This window comes from Macrosteles quadrilineatus, unplaced genomic scaffold (assembly GCF_028750875.1).
Source record: "Macrosteles quadrilineatus isolate MER2022 unplaced genomic scaffold, UCM_ALF_1.0 Scaffold_5__1_contigs__length_97177068, whole genome shotgun sequence".
NCBI classification, from domain to species: Eukaryota; Metazoa; Arthropoda; class Insecta; order Hemiptera; family Cicadellidae; genus Macrosteles; species Macrosteles quadrilineatus.
Window position 1 is genome coordinate 11,616,962 of NW_026542598.1, and position 22,824 is coordinate 11,639,785.

Below are 22,824 nucleotides of genomic sequence, written 5' to 3' on the forward strand. Positions count from 1 at the left end.
TAGTCATCTGTTTCACTGACATTACTGTCGTAGCGTGGAATACAAATAATATGCGGTTAGGTTATCATTACCGTATAATATGGTATAGAACATGTTATCTAACTTTGTTTTATTTGTGATATTTCTTGGCCGTTGAGAAAGCGGAGTTAGAACGAAATAAATAAAACTATTCTGTTGTTTGGGAGTAAAAATTATAAAGTGGTCGAATTGAATACGTTAAACGTTTACACGATAATAATGTAGAATGTAAATGGTAAATTCTTTCAACCTTGATTATAACCTTGGAGTCGCTTACTTGTTCATATAATATAATATTACTTATGCACAATACTTTTATCATATGCCTAATCCAATTATATTTTCAAAGAATGTATTGATGATGTTAAGTGACATTTCGGTAGCTTTTTTTTATTTTTTATATCAAAGCTTCTTATATTTTCTGATAGAGTGATAGGTTGGAAGTTAAAACAAATAGTCTCTTGATATTTCTCACAATTTTCCCTTAACGCTGGAATTTATAACGTGATTAAATGTTTCCTGTAAAACAGATTGCAAGTAATGCATCTGTCAAATGTTTGCGTTTTTTAACAAAGCAAACAAACAAGTCGTGTTTAACTTTGCATTTCATTAACTAAGTTTAAAAATAGCTTAAAGCTGAGTGGGGTACAGTGCGCACCTAAAAATTTTGTTTCGATCCTAAATAAAGTCTTAAGCTTTTTGATGGTTGTAAGCTAGATCCAGCTGTCATTGGTAATTCGTCTTTTAATAAAGGCTCGTCGCCAAAGAGCCAGCAGATCTTAGTCAGTAATTCATCCAACTCTCGCCATTCGCCCATCCTCCCTGGTGTGTCTATATCATATATCTAATATAACTAATGTTATTTTTACTGATTACACTCGATTTCGAGCACCATGTTTACTGATCTCTCCTCTTGTTTCAGGCCAAGATGCTTGAGTCTTCTCATGCTTGGCTCGGGGCCTCCACGTCATCATTGGCCGGTAAGTCTTCGTCTTTATCACTAAATGTTAATACAGTAACTTCGTGTGAAACTTTGTATCATGTTAGAATAGTCGTGATTTTATTTTTTGCTGGTGTCGTAATATCATTGTAACATTGTATTGCACATTTATTTTGGACACCTTCATAAGTATATTTTTTTAATTCATTACTTTTCTTTGTTTGTTTGATTTGGCAGTTTTAACACGTTAGTATATGTCTGACCCCTCTGTATCTAATCTCATGAGTGTGTACGGACTGAATAAACTCATTATTAAATCACAATTCTTTGGCGTGATAGGAAAGAAACTGTCAGTCTAAGATGTGAAGGCAGATGCAGAAAGTATTACCATAGATTTAATAAAATTCCTCATATTTGTTATCATTGTGAGTAGCTGAGGACATTTTTTATGTATTTTCCGTGCGTTTTTTTTGCACAGGGCATTTTGATATTGACTATTAGTCAGAGAAATATAGGATATGACCTTAAAAAAATTGCAAGAAAACGTTTTAGGCCTATGGTTTTATTTTGTACTATTGGGTTTGCAGAATGACATACTAAAAGTTGCCAAAAATCGGTACACGAGAAAACAACTAAAATCACAATTTAAAATACAACAACAACAAAAGATTGAAGTTTTACTAAAATTCAACAGATTCATTAGTGATATCGAACAGTAGAGTATATTTGTGTGTACTATTATTAACATTTGTTTATACAAAATGTATAATATTGTAACCAAATCAATATTATAATGATTGTCCGCTTTGAAATGGAAAAAGTTTAAAATCAAGTCATATCTCTATGGTAAATGCCCTATTATTATTGTTGCTAATGAACAAGAAGAAATCTGGTTTTATTCACTTAATTGAATTCGTTCCCATATAAATATTTAAACGAATTATTTGCAATCCGGTTAGTCCGCGTCATATTTTATAGTTGTTTACTGATTCGGGGCAAATCGACGTGATTGATGTCATGTTTATTTCTGTTTAAGTATTTAAAATTAAACAGATTTTGTTGCGCGTTGTTTGAGGTGACGTTTCATTTGACATAATTTTAAACACGAGTAACATGCTGTCAACAAGTGTTTACAATATTACGTTTAAACTTCTTTAAATATCAAGTTTCGATTTCTCTGCTCACCTAGATTGTCTCCGAGGCTATCTTTATTTTATTTTTACGTTTGACAAAACCGAATAGCACTGCTTTCACGGTGATAAGCAACATTTATTTTAAAACCTGACTTAATAAAGAACTGTGCTTGATTTGTCTTGGGTCAAGCGTTAACAAATCATGGAAAATCAGTTGCTTATAAAAATCTATAATTTTATTGCAATTGAACTAAAAAATATAAAAATGTGCATTTAAATAAAAAAAGTAAACCGTGAATTTATTGCAGTATTGCCTTAGGAATTCCAATACAATCTTGTAAAAGATGTCTACTCATTTACAAGAAATAAAATACACACTCTTTAACACAGCATGGAGCCTAATATATGTCATTTTTCACCATTTTATGATTTATCCGTTTATGATTTGATTTGGTTTCATTTCAAGGTGCACGTGATTTTCGCATTTTGGTTTGTTTGTGGCTGATATGTGATGTGTAGCTTCCTTGCTTTAGATTCCTCCCCTTCCCTACTGAAAATGAAAGCGCCGACGTGGACCCAGCCGCAACTGAAGGAGGCTATACAGGCGATAGTGACGCAGAAGATGAGGTTCACGGAGGCGTCCACTCACTACGGTATCCCTAAGGGTACCCTGTACGACAACATACTGGGCAAGACTAACCGTATGATGGTGCTGGAGGAGGCGGGGCTGACGTACTACGAGGAGACGGCTGTGCTGGACTTCTGCTGCGACTTGTCCGTCTCGCCGTACAACCGCAGGACCAAGAAACCACTCAAGGAGATCCTCGGCTTTGTAGAGAAGCTCCGGCGTGATCGCGACCCCGACTTTGCGTTCACCGGGCTCGCGGGGTTCCGCTGGTGGTGGGCGTTCTGTAAGAAACACTCTGTCGTGTCTATGAACTACGGCAGCAACAATAACAACAACAACGAGAAGTCTATCTCGCCACCGCCCGTGCTGGAGCAGAAACAACCGTTGCTGACCTAGGTTCATGCATTACCGAGCTTAGTTATTTGCTGTACATTCCGTTACATTTTTGCACCTGAAACTAGAAACGTCAATACAACTTTACATTCCCCAATACAATTTCGGTGTTTTATGCATTTCTAACAAGGTTATTTTTCAGGTAGATTTTAGTAACAATTTTTTTTCGCATGTCCGAATTCTTTTTACAAACATACCATGCATGTTTTATTTATCGCCATGTAGATCTCGTGTTTCAGTTTTCACTCTCTGTATGTACATAGTCTCCTTTCGTACAGTTTTTTACCACCACCACGCCCCGCGCCCGAAACCCGAGCAATACATTCGATATTTAACCATTCCTATGTTAGCGTAGTAGTGTATGTTACGTAGATGTAAGTTGTCTTGTAGTTGATTATGTAATTGGTTGTGTTATTGTAACTTGGTTATGTTAAGTTTTGCAGTTGCGAATGTTGCTGGTTAAGTTTGACGTTATACCACATGACCGTTAGTTCACGCTCGAAACCGTGTTTCGGGTGATATTGTGTAATTTATGACATTCGCACAAAGAAGCAGTCGAAACATATAAACACCTTTTGTGCGTTGTCCTTTCTGTAGGCTTAGCGATGTAAATTCGCAGCCATTGTTTCTATATGCAAATGACGGTCTATTCACGTACGACAGTAACGATTTGCATAAATAATGAATTTGCTCCGATGATAAATCAACATTAGATATTAATAAGTTGGTATTGATTAGTGGATGGCGTAGCGTTGTCGCTGTGTCGTTGCGATGATTCAAGGTGATTGCAAAAGAAGGTTGACCTCAACCATTAGCGAGAAAGTAGTATGTTTATGTCGCTTCATTTACATTTCGTATTGCTCACTTTTTATAGCGCTGTTAAATGTTATTTTATATCGTTGTTTGAAAACAATTGACTGTGTTTTGTAATATTATTGAAGATTTAAAATGCGCATGAGTTCGTAATTGACAAATCCTTGAAATTTATTCGTAAGTGGATTTTTGAAGGTTGTACAATATTTATATTTTTGATGGCAATATATTGGTTTAGGTAATTATGGTTAATTGCTCTCTAAATTGACAAAGAATGGAAATGTTTGCTCAAATCAAAGTTGAACTTTTGATGCCATATAATTAATTGCGGAATTACAAATATTTAAGTAAGTTTATTGACTCTGAAATATTTTTAAATTCATAATATATCTTGTTTAAGCATGTTACAATGTTTTACGATATTTATACCTACAATATTTTTATGTTTGCCATTTATTGTGTTGTTTCCTCCTGACATTTTGCTGTTTGCCTATGTTTGTCTTGTATTTATTAAGCATTTGTTATTTATACCATTAGTTGATGATATTAATATTCCATTAATACGTGCCATTCCTATTATCGTGTAGACTGCTTGTATTTAGGCTTATTTTAGTTTTAGGGTAGCTTTTTAGTCAACATTTAGATATTAATGATATTTACAAGTGCCTAATTTTATGATCCTGCCATGTAATAATCTCACATCACTCAAACAAACAAAATAACATCTTACGAACGACAATAACTCAGCCGTAGGTATATTATTGAGTCCTAAACCAATTAATTTTTATCATGCATGTTATAATAATGGCATTAAAGAATTTAATGGTGGTCACACAGTTAAATCTAATTGATTGCCAATAATGTTAGTTTACAATTTTGACGGATCAACATTATGTCCAAACTTTTTAACTTGCATTACATCTACCCTTCATAGTTTTTTTTTCGTTTTTTCAGAAATGTATTCACACTATTTTTATCTCTTGATTAATTTATTCTGATTGGTTTAATTTTCTACATCGGTTTTGTGTTTGGTTTTACTCAATGCAATTTATTCTATATCCCCCCTATGGTTTTTGTTTTATTGGATAGGTTAAAAAATAAATATAATTTTTTATTTCAGTCACCAATATTTATTAGTCAATTTAAAAGAGTTAAGTGCAATTTAAAGAGTTAAATGTAATTGTGAATCCCTGTCAATTGGTTCAGAATAATTTATTATTGTTTTAGAGAAGATCAGTACTGTTTGCTGTTCAGTATAAGTGGTATGAATGATACAGATACATTCATATTGAGATACAGATTGAGATGGTTTTCATTGTACAGATAAATTGCCCACGCCGCAGCAAACCTTCAGACTAAGCGAACTTTAATTTGTCCGATGGATATTTAAGTAAAATATTTTCATAACTGACCAAAATTTATTGAGTTATCGTGTTCAGATACATTAATACAAATTTTTTACGAATAGTGGTTATTGCCTCTGATGGCAATAAAATGGAAAAGTTAATCGGTTCAGGGTCTAGGTCTTTCCGTCCCGCCCACGGTAACAGCTTCTTCCCTATAGGGAAATTCGCTAAAAACCGACATTAATACAATAATGTAATTTTATTGTAACATAAAACTATGAATGACTTTGAATTAAATACTCAAATTGAAAATTAATATAAATTTAAATAAATCATTCTTACTTAAATAACATTTTGGGAGTACTAGTTAAGATTTAAGCAATAGAAAATTATATTTTCATAATATTCTTCAACCAATTAAATCTGAACTTTTCTTGGCACTGTATTGTAATATATATCCAACAAATGACAAACTAGATAACATCCTATGTTATTTGAATTGTAACAAAGAATAGTGACTAAGTTAAGTTTTGCGGTTATGTTTGTACCATGTCAAAATTAGTTGTAACACGATTGTAACAAGTTTTCAAATAAAAGAGTAAACCTCATTGAAGTACTGTAGTTATTTTCTCTCATCGAGTTCCCAGTACAGAGTGAGTATAGTACATGGTCGGTGCCAAGCACTTACAATGTATTTTATTGTTAATATTTACTGTCTAGAAAAGCAATTCTCCTCGCAATTACAGTCACTAATAAGTTTTATGGAACGATTGTAAATTAAGCACGTCAGAAGACGTGTTGGTTTCTGACTAGCTCAAGGTTATGCTTATTACATTCTTTAATTGGTTGAATTACAGACATTATCAGACCGTACCGAAAACAACCACTTTCGCCATCTTGTATATATAGGATATTGGCCTTGTAATGAGCATTTTCCCTCCGATTTTTCAGATTGAAGTAGAGAACCAGCTTGATAGAGATTATTTTGTCAGTAGGTAAATGTGTGGAAACTTTTGATTTCTGTTTAGTGATATTGTTATTTAATCTGAAGTTGTTTTAATTTTTTATTGGGGGATTAACACTACGAGCAAAAGTTTCTTAAAATTATAGCATCGAAATACAGTATGGCCAAAAGGTACAGTGAATAGTAATATAAAACATGTATTTGAAAATATTAAGCTGGATAGTAAGCAAAATATCACAAAAACAATTAGTTTATAAATTCTTGACCATTCAAAATTTATGTGCAGTTTATCACATCCATCCCTATATTTTTACTGTTCAAAAATTAAGTTACTAATTAATCATGGTGAAGGTATTTCTGGTGGTTCAAAGAGATCTAATATTTTAATTTAAAAATAAGAGATCACACAGTAGGTTAAACAGAACTCTTGTAGATATAATGTATAAAAGGCTGGAATCAATTTTATCTTGAGAAACGAAAATAAACCATTCAGTTTAAACACCATCCGATTTTGTACATCGTTTACTTATTCAACAGTATAAAACTCACGCGTACAAATCACAGGGGTAAATATCCAATTTGGTTGATAAATTCATTGTTCAGTTTGAAAGTTGGCAACAAGGAAGTTTTATGCGTGTGGATTGCTGCTATTCTCGGCATTGACTATTTCATGCAATGCAAGACCGACTACATGGGCTCTAAAATTGAATTATGCATGCTGGAATGGAATACGTTAGCTGTGCAGTCCATATGGTTATCTCAGTTGGCAGAACAGAATGCTACTTGGATCGATTGGGAAAATCTTACTTAAAAGATTATTCGCCTTATCGTGTGTGAATCCAGGGTGACCTTTTTAATTAATTTTGTAGCACCCAGAATTTCGAAATTATAAATAATCATGGTTACATACAATTAGTTCAAACCACTAAAAACACTACTAAAACTTTCAAAAACAAGAATTTCTTTTGTATGTAATCTTGATTATTTAGACTATTTCTATCAGTGTGTTGTAAGAAAGTTTCAAGTTTCTCTTTCAATATTTTGATTGCAAGTAATATTATTTTCCGAGTACTGGCATGTGATTTTAATTTCTTAACGTTTTAGGAAATTGAAGAAATTAAAAAAATTACATGGACTTTGAGTTTTTTTTTTACTGAAAGTTTTCCTGAAACGTCAACCAACGGTAAATCAAGCGTCACAATAGCCTCCAGTGGAGTAGAAATGATATTATCGACCCGTCTTTCTATACAGACCTCATGATGCATGGGCTCATCCATTGACATTTATAATGCAGTTCTTAACATGCTGCGTACACAGGGTAGAGGCCACCCATAATTATTTCGTGATCAATCAACTAAAACAATCAAACGTACGTGCATGGAGCAGGTTTGCCATGTGTATCATGCAGTTTGGTTTATTAAGATCCCGCTTATTGTCATCTGTCATTGGTTATTGTTGTATGCAGCTACAAAAGCGTAATTACTGGCGAGCGTTGCTAGATTATATGTACAATTGGTACGACCACGTCATCAACATTTATTTGTCACGAAATTAGACAGTGGATTTATTTACCCGATTCGATAGTGGAAACAAATCAACTGATGAAAGACTGTTCAGTGTTGGCAGATAAGTGGGTATTACCGGCGAACCGTGGATTGACCGATACCGATAATAAAATAAATGATACTTGCCTACAGGTGTTTGTTAATCAATCGGAACCTAGTGGAAAATTGAAACTACTAATGCCGTAATCGCGATGTAATGCTTTAATCTATGTATCATTCGGCTTTATATTAATTGTGGGATAATTTTCCCTCAAATTTTCTAAACGGTCGCAGCGGGATCAGATTGTGTATTGGAGATTTCATGCGCTGGGTTTATGTTGTAGTTGTAGATAGAATATAATGGTATCAATAAATCAGTTATGTATCTAATTAATTTTATCCACGTTTGCATTTAATTTTGTTGGGTTTGTATGTTAAGAATGGAGTAAATACACATCTTTACAACTTATATTTGTTAAACTAGTAAAATTTTTTTTTTTTTTTTAGAAAATCAACTTGGTTATTATGTAATGTTATTGAATAAAGAGTTCATTTATTAGTTTTTGAAGTAGATTTATTTATTTATGCAAAAAATGGAAAATCTGAAATACAAATTAGAAGAAAGCCATACTTTTGTTTAATTGTTTGTTATCTCTTTCAACTGTATATGTATAGTTAAAATCGTATAAATAATGCTGATGGTGATACAAAGAAAAAAACATTAAAAATCTAACCAAGTTTTTATTTTTTAATAATATATATTTTACATGTTAGAAAAAAGTATTTATACTATTTTTCTTTCATAAATTCCCCTTGTAACCAAAAGCTACATTCAACTCCAACTCAAAAATTCAGGTTGTAATAGGGTTCAAACATACACAGAGTAAATTGATTTGTTGTTTTTGTCCACTCAAGCCATCTATTGTTATTGAATGTAGTTTAATATTGGTTCGCTACAATTTGATTAGAAGTCAATTCATTTGCTCTATACAATCTACCATGTATGAGCTAAGTGTTGTTCTGCCGTAATTGAGGTTCTGAAACAAAAAATTGCAAATTCAATTTCATTCCATTTTATTTGATATTGTTAGTAACAAAATGTTTCCTATGTGTATGATTCAAGCAAATTTAGGTATACATTTTTGGTGTCTGTAAATCCAAAAGAGTGAATACTGTATCTTTATCTAATTTAATTGAAGTGTGTGTTATATACTGAGCCATACTTAAGAATTTGATTCTAAAATGTTTGCAATCAGCCAATTATAACCAATCACATTAGCCTATAATTAATGATTTTCCAGTTTGTAAACAATCAGGAAAGAACAACATTTGGTTATTAATTAATTGTTCCTATATTTTAAAATACAAGTTTGATGTTATAAGATACGTCATGTCTCTTGCTTTGATTTTTGCTGAGTAAACTACAATTAATTACTTTATATTAGTAACTGGTGTTGTTTTATCAAGTAAGTGTTAGCATTCATAACCCTTATTAACACATGTTTTATTACTGACCTTTGAAAGCAGATTTATGCTAACGTGTTATAATTTATAGGGAAACTCAAATTGAATAATGTGTTTCAACCTACAGTGAAAGAAAAGATAAGTTTTTAAGAAAAAATTGTTATTTTTTTCATTATTTACCATCCTCAAGCATTTTTATGGTTTAAATATATTTTCACCAGTGACAATATTTTTAGAGTGGCTCAAATCGTGTATAACCAGAGAGCACAAAATAGAAATAATAATATTCTGATTATAACCACATAAGTGAGAGGAGAATGTGGGTTGGGAAAAATGTGTGCATTTAAGCAGGCGACTACTTCACACTGACAACTAACTTTTACTTTATTGCATGTCAAAACCATCAATAATGCTCAAATCCAAAGACATCATACCTTTTATCATTATAACAGCTGTTTGTTTCCTGTGCAGTTTTCTGTGCCGTATACTAATGCATGTTGTCTCTGGTTTTTCCAGCAGACAGCTACCAGTACCAGCTGCAGAGTATGTGGCAGAAGTGTTGGAACACCAACCAGTCGCTGGTGCACAATCTACGGTTCCGAGAGCGCGGCCCGCTCAAGTCCTGGAGACCGGAGACCATGGCCGAGGCTATACTGTCCGTGCTCAAGGAGGGACTTAGCCTCTCACAGGCCGCCAGGAAGTACGACATACCCTACCCGACGTTCGTCTTGTACGCCAACAGAGTGCACAACATGCTGGGGCCGTCGGCCGACGGAGGAACTGGTGAGTCGACTTTTCTAGAACTAACAATCCAGAGAAAAAAGTAGAAGTAGCAAAAGTGTTACACAAATAATTTATAAACAATAACAAACACAAAATTTCGCTTAGGAAACCCTAAATATGTATCTTGAAATGTGAAAACTGTAGTGGTCAAAAAGTTTAGTTGTGCTTAATGAACCAAATTGTGTCGATAGCTAAGTGTTTAGAGTTCCATTCAAATTTAAAGGGGGCTCGTTCAATTTCGAGCAGGACTGATTTTGGACTAAGATACAATTTATTACTGAGTATATAATTACGTTTTATAGGTCGAAGATAGGTAGTGTAACAAGAACTGGTGTTGTCACTTTCTAAAAAATCACAAATAAATTCATTATAATATTAGTATAGCCAACAACCTTCAATATTTCAAACTAAAATTGTTTTTTAACATTTAATAATTTTTAACTATAACAAGAACTTTTAAAACATCCCATGCATTTGTAAAATCTCGGTGAATATTTTATAATTTTGGAGGATGAATGTACACATATAAATAAAATATTCTACTCAGTTCCCGGGTAAAGTATAATGACAAAATGGAATAAATTAAAATAAATGGGACATTCGCTAATTGCAGCAGGCGGGCAGGGCGGGTGCTGGCAAAATGACTCCATTATGTTCCCCAACTGGCCAGCGGAACTCGCTTTATTTTTATAATATTTAACAATTTGTTCTTAAAATGCAGTAAATAACATATAATTTTTATTTTTCTGTAAGTCTTAAAATCTGTAGTTGTTTATTAATTGATAAATTTATATTAAAAAGTGTGACTAACTTGTTTACCTTTATTTGAAATGTGGTTAAGTAGACAATATTTTTAATTTCATACAAGTCCAATTATTCTGGAGTAAAACCCTAAGATTACCTAATCGTTTAATAGTTTGGTTGTGTTTACAAAACACAATTTAACCCTAACATTGGGTAACAAGATTTAAAATTGGTCCCCTGTAGTTGTTTATCAATGATTAATAATAGATTAGTAATACCTAAACAGATTATTATATGTTAAATTTAAGTTGAATAAATTACAAAATATTTTCTCTTCAGTAATTTATAAATTATTTAAGAGCGCTTAATAATTAAGCGTTCAAAGCGTTCATTCCATCTTTATAATTAAATAATAAAGTTATGCTCATACTTAAGGAGATAAAACATTAACTTTGTGAGAGCTCCGGCTCTTAAGTCAGAGAAATGTTCTAAAGTTGCGATAAACTATGTTGAGGATGTTGACCTTACGTTTTCTTGGCTTTGTCTCTCTTTCTAAATTCAATTTTCACTTTGTTATCGATTTTCCTGTTGAAATAAATTTCCTTTCAAGTCTTAATTTGATTTTTCTTTCTTCGTTGTTTCGTTTCAGTAAAGGACTTTTTACATCCGGTTTAAGTTTTGGACAAGAATTGCAGGATGATAGTCTGTTGAAAAACTTCATCGCATTATGAAAAAAAGTTGTAAGGAAATATTTATGACTTAGGCCTAGAAACTATTCATTTTATATTTTTTGAAAAAAATAAGTTTTGAAGACCATAATAATTGAGAATAACACTTGGACTGCTGTACTAATGAGTACAGGAGCGCCAATCACCCACAAAGAGTTGGCCCAGCTGATCGTAGTTCTTGGCGCTGTTTCCACCAAAGGCCGACACAACACCTGTTTGCGGACAACAATTAATTAGTAACATGATGTTTCATGCTTGTACAATGGCTTGCTTTGATTAATGTTCCATCGGCTTCAGGATAGGTTTCTGTAATGATTTCCTCTCAATTGTACAAACCCAGACTTATTGCTTTGTGTTCTGCGTCCGTGTCATGTGTGCACGATGTATCATTTTGATAATTGTGCACACATGACACTTGTGATGAAACGACAACTTAGGGAAGAAGAAAGGTCTGATAGAGCTTACGTTTGTTGTGCTGAATATATTTTCACTAGTGGCGTTTTAAATTTAGTTATGAAGTACAAAATGTCAAAATATCATAAATCTATCTTGCCTCCCAAACATCAAAGTAGGCCCACTCCTCTTTTGCCGAGATACCATCGAGATTTTATCTTGATAATAGTTGTGTTCATTAGTGTTTTGTTAATTTTTCATTGTATGTACATCCATTGATTGGTTTTTATAGTACATAAATATTATATTTATTTTTAATGTGGCAAACTAATTCATTATCAAAAATACTCACTATGAGTAACAAAATTGTTTATACTTACTGTTACACATTACTATAAAAACCATGAACATTTTAGGAAAATTGATCAGGGAAATAAAATAAACCTAATAAACTATAAGATTTTTAATTTTCATTTTGCCTTTGTTTACAGCTGTTTATTGTTCATTTTTTAAGCAAATTTTTAAAACACAATCAGATTAAAAAAGGTTTAGGCTTGATAATAGGTTGAGTTTTTTGTATTGTTGAACTTTCAAACCCATGTTGCCTACTCTGCTCTAAGCAACGATGTTGGCTCTAAGAGATGTTTTTTTTGTTGCACCAATTTTACTTTTTTACATTAAAAAAGATTGTTATTAGAATTTTCATAATTGTTCAAAAAGCTTGAACAATAACATTGTGCCTAAATGAGAATCTATTTAAATTTTCAATTTTTATGTTATAGTTAACAGAAGTCATACTTGCTAAATGACCGATTAAATAGTGTAGACTCCAAGTTTTATCCTATCCCAGGTGGCACAGAACTGTATTAGGGGACAACCAATTGTTTGTAGCTTCACTATTGATCTACTAAATAACTTAATTTCTCTCTAATACAATTTAATTAAAAATTTAATTTAATAAACTGTTCATGTGTACACTGTTCATTAAACTAAAGTATTTACAGTTTAAATAAGAAGCTATTTACCCACTGAACTTTGAAATGAAGCCAGTTGTACAACAATAGTCAGTAATTTATTGTGTTTAAAATATGTCTCTATAATGAATGTTGGTCGCACCTGTCAAATGGTCTATTGTTACTTCTAACTGAAAGCATACATGGTGAAACTCGGTTTAGTATATTTTAGAAACCAACCAGTCTTGGTAATTCAGGTTTGCTATGTGACAAGAGATAAAATGGTAAAAAATCTCAATTTTACACTAAAAAACTCAGAGTATGTTTTTTTTATATATATATTTTGTAATAGTTAAATTTGTATCTGCTCATAAGGGTATTTTTTTTACAAAACCCCTAACCAATACCATAGTAAATAGTTAACCACTAACTTAAAATTTAATTGTGTGTAAAATAATAATTTATAAAAAATTCTGGACGTAAGAAGAATGATAGTAAGAATATCATTAAAACAACTCCAACCCTTTAACTAAATTAATTAGAGATATAATTTACTTTTAAAATAATACTAAGTGTTAAATACCTTCACCATGTTTAATGATTAATTAAATAAAATGTAAGTTCATTTCCATTTGTTCACTGATAAAGAAGCACATGGTTTGTAACTCTTAAAAATACTTTCAATAATGGTAATTTACCTCCCTAGTTTGATCCCTGGTTTTTATGAACTACACTGGTCATTAAAATGTATTACATATTCTATCCAGAAAATCACTTGTAATGTGGAATATTTCAATTCATTCTGTGCAGATTGGTGTGGCAAAGGCAACAATCAGTCATGAAATACTAGATAAAATTATTTTTAAAATATTTATGTTAAAAATAATTGTTCAATTTTTTAATAAAACAACTCCTTTCATGACTTTGTTGGATACAATATGCAATTTCCTTGTAAGAGTTTAAATAATAAATTACCTTCATTATTTTAATTTGTTATTCTCATGCAAAGTTAGTTGCATGTTGTAAGTTAGGTTCTGTAATACTTTATTATTATTACTGTTCTATCTACATTTAATCACAATTAAACATTGTAAATTACTAATTTTGTACATTTAATACTCTTTTAACCTAATTAAATTCAAACATTGAAATACATTATGACACTACCAATTTATAATTTTTACACCTAAACACTTTTTCTGTTTAACCTACACCTGAAAACTAAAATTCTAACTTTTAAATTATAAAAGTTGAACACTTAAGTGAGTGAAGTTGACAATAAACTTTCTTTGATGCAAAATAAGTGAGGAAATGCTACAACAAATTAATTATTTTCCGACGAAACTGATCTTGAATAAAGTTTAAAATTTCTACTCGAAGGGAAGTTTCACGTATGAGCTATAATTTGACTTTGAGTGGCAAAAGTTCTTAATTGACCGAATGGAGGATGTTATATGTTGTAGGAATGTAGAATGTAGGATAGCAGCGGCAATATTATATTGTACATGTGTGTTTGTGTTTGTTCAGCTTTGTTTGTTCATCATGTAAATTAGAATGTATTGTACTTTGGCCCATTGTGACGTCTTGCTGGTGCCAATCAATTAGTCCGTCCAATCAAACACTGCAGCTCTGAGTCGGATGTTTCATTATCGATACATTATGTTGTCTAGTACCCCCCCCCCCCCCTCCCCTTGCTGCACACTGCACTTCACTTCTCTTTACATTGTACTACATGCACCCCGCATCCCGCACCCCTCAACCCTCCGACCAAAACTGCATGTGGCCGAAATGGGAGGGAACTTTGTCCAACTTCATTAGCTTATACTTGCAAAATGTTGAAATACTCACAGTGTATTCTTGCAAGATGAATTTTAGGAAACAGATCCGTACAGATTCTTTACGGTTTATTATAGCAATGAATTATAACACTTTTTTTAGTTCATTACGGTCAACCATTTGCCTACTACATTATAGGACTTAAAACTAAAAAAAAACTGCTAAATGTAATTTTAAAGTTTTTTTATTAAATTAAATTACTTAAAAACTTAAACTTAAAACATTAAAATTATAGTTTTGACATTCCTTTCCACCTTCCCACTAAAAATCATCTTTCCTTTAAAATAATCAATAAAATCCGTCTAGTGGTTGATTTAGAATCTTTAAACAAAACACCCCATTTTTTAAATTGAAGTTCATCTTTTTATAAATACCTATCCTAAGTTATTATCGAAGGACGGAAAAGTTTGCATTGATTTGTTTTGAATAGCTGAAAATTCCTGCAAAGATTGATTATCTAGTATTTTTTGCTAGTTAGAAATATTTTGTAACATTATAACTTTGAGATTTCATTGTGGACATTCATATTCAAAAACACTCCACAAGTTCCACTAATAATATTTCAATCAAACCCAACAATTGTGTACCAACCGCTTTTGTAACAAACTGGAATCTATCAGTCCGAGTTACATACTTCTCGGAACAATCGTAGTACTTTCCTTCGTACAAGTAGTGCATAAACAATTAGCCCCAGCAATAAAAACAAATGGCCCAGAGCCGTTTAATGTATAACATTAGAATATATCAAATGGCCCCAGACAGTAGAATCTCTGTCTAACGGGGTGACATCCAACTATTACTATTAGTTCCAGTTCATTATTTCACCGGGCCTTTCACACTGTGATTCTTTCACTCATTGTTGTTTAATTCTGTTGTTGATGTCACTGGTAATTTCGGTAATGGAGGCTTTGTTGACAGCACTCGGTGTTAGAATGTTGCTCGGGAAACTATCAAAGGTGGAGAGGTTGTGTTGTTTATTTAAAAATTGTAGTTTCCACATCTCTACATAGATTGTTTTAGTTTCGACATTTGAACATTGTTGGCTTTGAAACTGTTTGCACTGGTAGTTTCAATAATTACAGTAGGAGCTATTTTATTTAAACATTGTTGTGTTTTCTATTTAGTTGATTGACACCACAACATCGTATTTTACTGATGAAATGATATATTTTGTTCTGAGACGACACACATTCTTCATAATGACATATTTACCTTCTTTACGGTAAAAAACAAGAGAATAATATTTCCGTCTGTCAATAGGTTTTCATCAGAACAATTGTGGTAATTGTTTAAAGTCGTCGTGTTGGTATGAGTAGTCCAGAGCTACATTCCCGTGGGCTGACTCACCCAGAAAGACATTTATGTGGCCGTTCGTCTGTCATTACAAGCCTCTGCCCTTGTAATGGCTTACTTATTGGAAATGATTACAAGCCACAATCCCATGATTTAACATTAGAGGCCACTTTGATTACTGCTTTAGTACTCGGAACATGAAAAAATGCTGTTGTAATCGTCATGTAATTGATGGTTCCTGTTGAAATTCTTGCTGAGATTTAAGTGTTGAAAAGAGGAGGTTAGAATCTGCTTAATTTGTGTCTATTTTGAAGTTATGGCTTATATTGGTGGTTTCTGATTTTGGAATCCAAAATTATCCAAGATTTTATTAGTTTTAACATTATTTGAGTTAATAATGTACTATTTTTTTTAATTTCACAGAAAAAAAGTTACCTTTAACTTTGATAATGTAAATAATCGATAGAACTGTTTTGACTAACTGATTTACAATTGGACTTAGGCACACACTATATAACATAAATTATCTGAAAGTTAAGTGTATAAAAACATAATAGTACTAATTCCCTGCCAAAAATACCCATTGATTAGTGTTTTAGATTTAAGTGTGATCTAGTAACAAATTTATAAACTGGTATCACCTAGGTGTCAGGTGAAGTCTAAAAATGAATAGTTCAGTTCAAAAATCTAATGTAAAGCAAATCTAATTTACTTTTAGAACATTAAACATTAGTTTTTCTTATCCTAAAACCTTACTTATCCTAAAATAACTTAAAAAAACACAAAAAAAACTGAAAAATAACATCTTTTAGAGGCACACAACACAGGGATGAAAATCAACTATTTGCCGCAGAGCTAAAACCACTAAAACCAATTTTTAAAATCAGTCAATTTAAGTGTCAGGGCAAAACTTTATTATTAGAATTTATAAATTTAACTATACTTTTTCTATCATTTCAGCCTCTGGATTGCTTATAAAATCAAATAAATAGTGAAGTCTTACCTTAACAATCCTTATTAGGATAATAAGGATTGTTAAGGTAAGACTTCACTATTTATAATTAGTCACTATTTTATATTTATATTTTGTCACTTAGGATTGTTAATAGTGAAGTCTTACCTTAACAATCCTTATTAGGATAATAAGGATTGTTAAGGTAAGACTTCACTATTTATTTGATTATACTTTTTCGTTGGATTACTCTCATTTTGTATACCTGATATTTTGTAATGAAATCAATATTTGTTACAAACCTTTTTGAATTCATTACAACCTCAACTTTTTAAATATAACCAACCCTAGTAGGCTAGACGATAGACAATAGATTTTATTCAAGAGTACAAAAAATGCAATAGAACAAATCAAGGAAGGGACATGGCAAAGATACATAGAGTTGAAACATGTGAAATAAAAAATAAGAACAATGACAAAAATAAAATATTTTAATTCGATTGACAGATCGGAAGAGGCAATCAACCATGTAGTTTGTTTCTGAGTCGTAGGATTTTGGTCCTTTAGAAAATTAGAAACAGTTTTTTTATTAAATGCAAACTTCTGTTATTTCTAATGAGAGTTTATTGTAAAGAGCAAGTTGATGGTAAACATGACAATATCTGCCTTACATATAGAGTAACAAGGTTATGTAATATAATGTATGTATAGTGGTATGTGTCTGTTGTGTGCTGTTACCAATCGTCCGATGACTCACGCAGGCATGTTGTTGGCAGACCTGAGGCCCAAGGGACGAGGTCGACCTCAGCGTATCCTGTTGGGTATCTGGCCAGAGGCGCACATCCAGGGAGTGATCCGGGCCGTGGTGTTCCGGGATCCTCAGCACATCAAGGAGGACCCCATGAACCTGGGCTACCCTCGGCTACAGGTCGTCTCTCCTCTCAACCAGCTCCAACAACAAGCCAGTCTAGAGAACAAGCGGGTGAGTCCTGCCACACAGGTGGAGATAGTTTTAAAACTCAACGAGAAAAAATATACTTTTTCTCCCCACTTGCTCCATAGAAAAATTCAGAAGTAAATAAGTTAAAGAGCTACATGTTTTTTGGATCATTTTGGAGTAGAATCAATACTGAACATGGGTTGGACCTGGATGGTAGCCTACATATTGTAGTAAAGGCCTTCGCCAAGGCATTCAAGGCATTGTTTCAAGGCATTCAAACATTAGATTGATGTCTGGCCAAAACATACTTTACACAACCAGTTTCCTGATGTACCATATTTCTTATGTGGTATGAAATATGTAAATTTTGTATGAAGTAATCTTGTCTCTCGGTACATGTCTACTATGAAACATTTTGTTAAATACTGTATACTCTACGGTTGGTTGTATAAATAAATGTTGCTTGAATTCTATTTACCGGTTTTACATCTAGATATAAAATATGAGAGGTTATCATCTGTAATTTTGATAGCTATCAAAATTACTTATAGTTTTTCCTGTACTGTTCCTGTGCAGACATCAGTAGTATTGTAAGGAACAATAACTGTATAACTAACAAAAAATCTTCAAGTTGTAGCAAATAAATTAAGCAAGCCCACAATTAATTATAACTGTTGTTTTTAATATTTTTTTTATACTCTCAATGATAAGGTAAGAAATACTAGTTAATATTTAACAGTCAATCGTCTATAATATTCAGTTTCTAAATAAAATTAATTGGTTTTGCTAAATCTATTTACTTTCAATTTTTAAAATACATAATGGTAGGCCTAGTATGTTTTTGAATCAACTAGTTTTTAGACAAAGAACATCAGAACTAAACAATAGATAGCTCCTTTTTTAGTTCTTTTGATGTGTAGAACCTTAATTGAACTTACAAATTAAACCCCAACACCCTCCTATCTTCATCCTAACCTCTATAACTCTAAGAGTTGATGCAAAAACCCTATTTACACCTCATGTTGTTACAGCAACAACAACAGCAGGAGCAGCAGTCGATGTACGCCTCCACGCCATGCAGTGAGGTAGGCGTAGTGTCACCCAGTTCCGCCGCGTCCGCTGTTTTGGCCGTTGCTCAGAACCTACGACAGCAGATGTTAGCGGCCGCTCACCACGGGGGAGACCCCAACTTCAGCTTCCTGGCAGCTCACTATGGCAACGGCACTGGCCTTGGTGTCCATTCTCCTCTGCCATCTCCAGTAGACAGCTCTCCCCGCAGTTCCCCCCTCAATGCGGCCAACAACAACCTTGAGGTATGGACAAAGCTTATTTTTATGATTTTTTCATGATAACACACTCTAGTGCATATTTTAAGGCGAAGATGAGTGAGAGATGAGTATTAACAAAATTAGATGATAGCTTTGTTACTGACGAAGATTAGCAGACTCTTTAGCCAGGACCATTCGCTAAAAGTCTGATGATCAAGAACAGCTGCTAACCATCAAAAAGCTATACAGTTTTGTGTTCTATGCTATGTTGATGTACATGATAGAATTCTAACAATATCTTGCCCCAGCATCAACAAAGGCCAATTTAGGGCCATGAAAGTTAGTATGTCTTGATACATATTATAATAATTTGACAAACATCCTTAGTGCTAACAGCTTTCGACTATTCTCTCTCCCATCTTAACACGCCTAAAAATGTGATAGATGATGAGTTACAATCAGATAAGTTAAGGTAATGGGTTGAAATAATAAATAAAGTAGAAACCTTCATATCCGGCACATGGCCGTAACGGTCAAAAACTTAAATATTGGGAGGAGTAAAAAACTCTTTTCATAAGTAAAAAAGTGTATTACCACATTTTTAACGATTTTGCGATTGCTGAATGTCTCGCGGTCATGGAAATACCATCATTGTCTTCCGCGATTCACGATAAAACCCAGAACACTTCTACTTATCACATAAACCACTGCCTCCCGCGGCGGCACATAAACCAATACCTCCCACCGCGGTTTAGTCAACATCACCAATGTCTTTCCCAGTTGTTTATCATCATCGTCATCTCCCACAATCACGGCTAAATCCTAGACAAGTATTGTGGTTAGAAAAAATTTGTTATTATTTTTCTGCGCTTGTGGCAAATCCCCTGAAAATCTCTCGTGTTTGCGGAGATAATAGTGGACATCTTCTGCGATTGCATGAGCATCGGCTCAGCTTGATAATCGAGCGGCTCACCTCTGTAGATACCTATCGCTTATAGTGGGACCTAAGGTCGGATATATTGATGAGTCGGTTATGTCGAGGTCGCAAATGAGGAGTTCTACTGTATTCCCTAAATATCATCTCAATATTAATTATTTGATGAAAAGCCTCATGAAAAAATACACTGCCTCAATGCACCACTTGTACTAAATGTTGTCCAAAGTTTGTTCCTAATCATTCCTTTGGTTCAACAGGTTTCAAATCTGTTCGTATACTTTTCAATCAATAACAAAATTGATAGGAAGTATTTATTACGAACCAACCTAACCAAATGTATCTTCTAATCAACTGTAGTGTTGTATGACAAGGATAATTTGCAAAATTAAACAAAGATGATTTTACTTTGTAGGTTGGACTAGGTATGGGCTACAAACACATGAAGTATGAGAACATTGCCCGTGCTGAACATCTATTCCAAGACGAAATTGAAGATTTAGTCAAGAGGCCCAACCCTTCCGACACCCCTAAAGTGAAAGTGAGTATCAGTTGATTACGGGTTTCCATTTTAAACTAAGGTCTTAAACCACATTTTTGATCAAGACAATATACCAAACTAATATCCATGCACCACACTATAATCTATACATAAAAAACTATCTATAACATATACATATATATTCAAAGACCAAGGTTCAAAAAGTTTTCCATTTTTAAAACATCTCAACTATTGTTAATAACAAAAAAATCCTTTAAAAAAATCTAATAGCTCCTGTATGCGTCCATCCTTATTTGGGAAGGATGGTTAAGGTGGGCCAGAGTCACAATTGTTTAGTTTTCACAATTCTTTGGTTTGTATAAACTTTTGGCACAAAACAATTTGTTTGTAATTTTTAGTAAACAATTTTTTTTAAATTCCAAACAGCAGTAATGGAGATGGATATGCACAGTAGTAAAATTTCCTTAGTTAATGGGATTAGCTTGTTTCATATTGATCAGTATGTGTGAGTGATAGCTCAACTCTTGGGATCTAGTTGCTTGTGACACTGATGTCATGTCCCCCTATCCATCTCACACTCTCTATCACATACACAATCTCTCTCGCTTCTCTACCCCTTACATTACATCTGGTCTAAAATTAACCAACACATTTGGACCCCTAGTTGGTATAACTATGATAAACACATACGGGGAATGATTAGTCTAATTAGCTTTTGAATCCGACTATCTTTACAGTTAAACTTTTTACATATAGAGAATCCACTTTGAGAATCTGTGCATTTATATACCTTCGTAAAAAAAAAGTTATACTAAGAAAAATTGTTTCAAACAATACCAAGATCCTATTTTTGCCTGTACAAGACAAATGTGACAAATGTCAGAGGAAATGTGTTTTCTATCATAAAATATCCCGTTTTGAATCATATAGAAAAATACCATACACTTTTAGACCTAAAGTCGGGACCACGTAAGTTTGCAGTTGGTGGCAGCCAATCACAAGACAAGGCTAGTGCGACGTTGCCACATCGCCCGTTGACAACACTAATTAAAATATAGGCTACTAAGCAGTATTTTCAAATCAGCTGGTATTATTAGATTTGGCAACACCGCACAGTTCTCACTGGTTCATTCAAAACCATATGGTAAATAGGCTTCTCCCTCAACTGCAAACTTACGTGGTCTTGACTGAAATAGAATCTATGCAACCATCTGTAATAGTGAACATTATAACTATTCTCATGTTGCAATAAGCTGATGCTGGTTATAATTTACAGTATATATTTTTCAATTTCAATCTTAAAGTCCTCAGCTCAACTAAGTTGTTAGTAAATTTGAACCTCGGTTGACCTTGAAAGTATATATGTATTCTATAAAATACCTTGTATAAGGTTAAAACTGAAGCTAGTTTTGTGTAAAAACGTGTTTCAATTAATCCAAAGTGAGCTGTCATAGTGAATAGAGTTTACAATATTGTGGTCCATAATGTGAATATGAAATTAATTGATGGTGGTGTGTCAGAGTGGTTTGGAGATGGGATACAAGGCTCCGATAGTCAACGAATCCATGAACAACATTGATATAGCTCGGGTCAACGAAGGCATGAACAATATGAACATGGCACGATCAACAGAGAACATGAACATCGTAAGAGCAGCAGCCGAGTCTATGAACATGAGAGGAAACGAAAGCCTCAACAGCATGAACATGGCACGAACAAACGAAAACCTCAACAACATGAACCTAGCTCGGACAGGAGATATGAACATGGCCAGACCCAGGGAGAGCATGAACATGTCTCGTGCCACAGAAACTATGAACATGCAGCGATCCGAGAACATGAACATGGCTCGAGCCGCCGCAGAAAACATGAATATGGCACGAGCTACGGAAAACATGAACTTGTCACAAAATGAAAACATGAACATGGCCCGAGCAAATGAAAATCTAAATATGGCCAGAGCGGCAGAAAACCTTAGCAGTATGAACATGGGACGAGCGAATGAAAACATGAACAATATGAACATGGGACGTGCGAGCGAGAGCATGAACAGCATGCGTGCTGGACACCTGTTCCAGGACGACATTGATGAGCTGGTCAAGCGACCCCAGCCTTCTGACACGCCCAAAGTCAAAGTAAGCAACTGCATGTAGATGTTGTGCAATCCTGTAGAAGTTGAGCCCTGTAGTGTTGGACTAATAAAGTTGTACCCGCTGATTCTCTCTTGCTAAAACATCATCCGTAGTGAACCAACC

At 33.4% G+C, this 22,824-nt stretch overlaps 1 protein-coding gene across 5 annotated transcripts in view; it reads left to right on the top strand.

Moving 5' to 3' along the window:
* Positions 1-22,824, top strand: part of LOC128993796 (protein bric-a-brac 1-like) — a 217,758-nt gene that overhangs the window by 191,117 nt on the left and 3,817 nt on the right. The window contains exons 2-7 of one of the 5 annotated variants that reach the window (XM_054417805.1): positions 941-998; positions 9,760-10,026; positions 17,687-17,907; positions 18,897-19,178; positions 20,483-20,608; positions 22,090-22,704. In XM_054417805.1, coding sequence (XP_054273780.1) covers positions 941-998; positions 9,760-10,026; positions 17,687-17,907; positions 18,897-19,178; positions 20,483-20,608; positions 22,090-22,704 — 1,569 coding nt within the window. Of the gene's footprint in view, positions 1-940; positions 999-2,624; positions 5,885-9,759; positions 10,027-17,686; positions 17,908-18,896; positions 19,179-20,482; positions 20,609-22,089; positions 22,705-22,824 lie in introns of those variants that run through there. The other 4 variants (XM_054417807.1, XM_054417806.1, XM_054417808.1 and 1 more) reach the window with 4 other exon arrangements.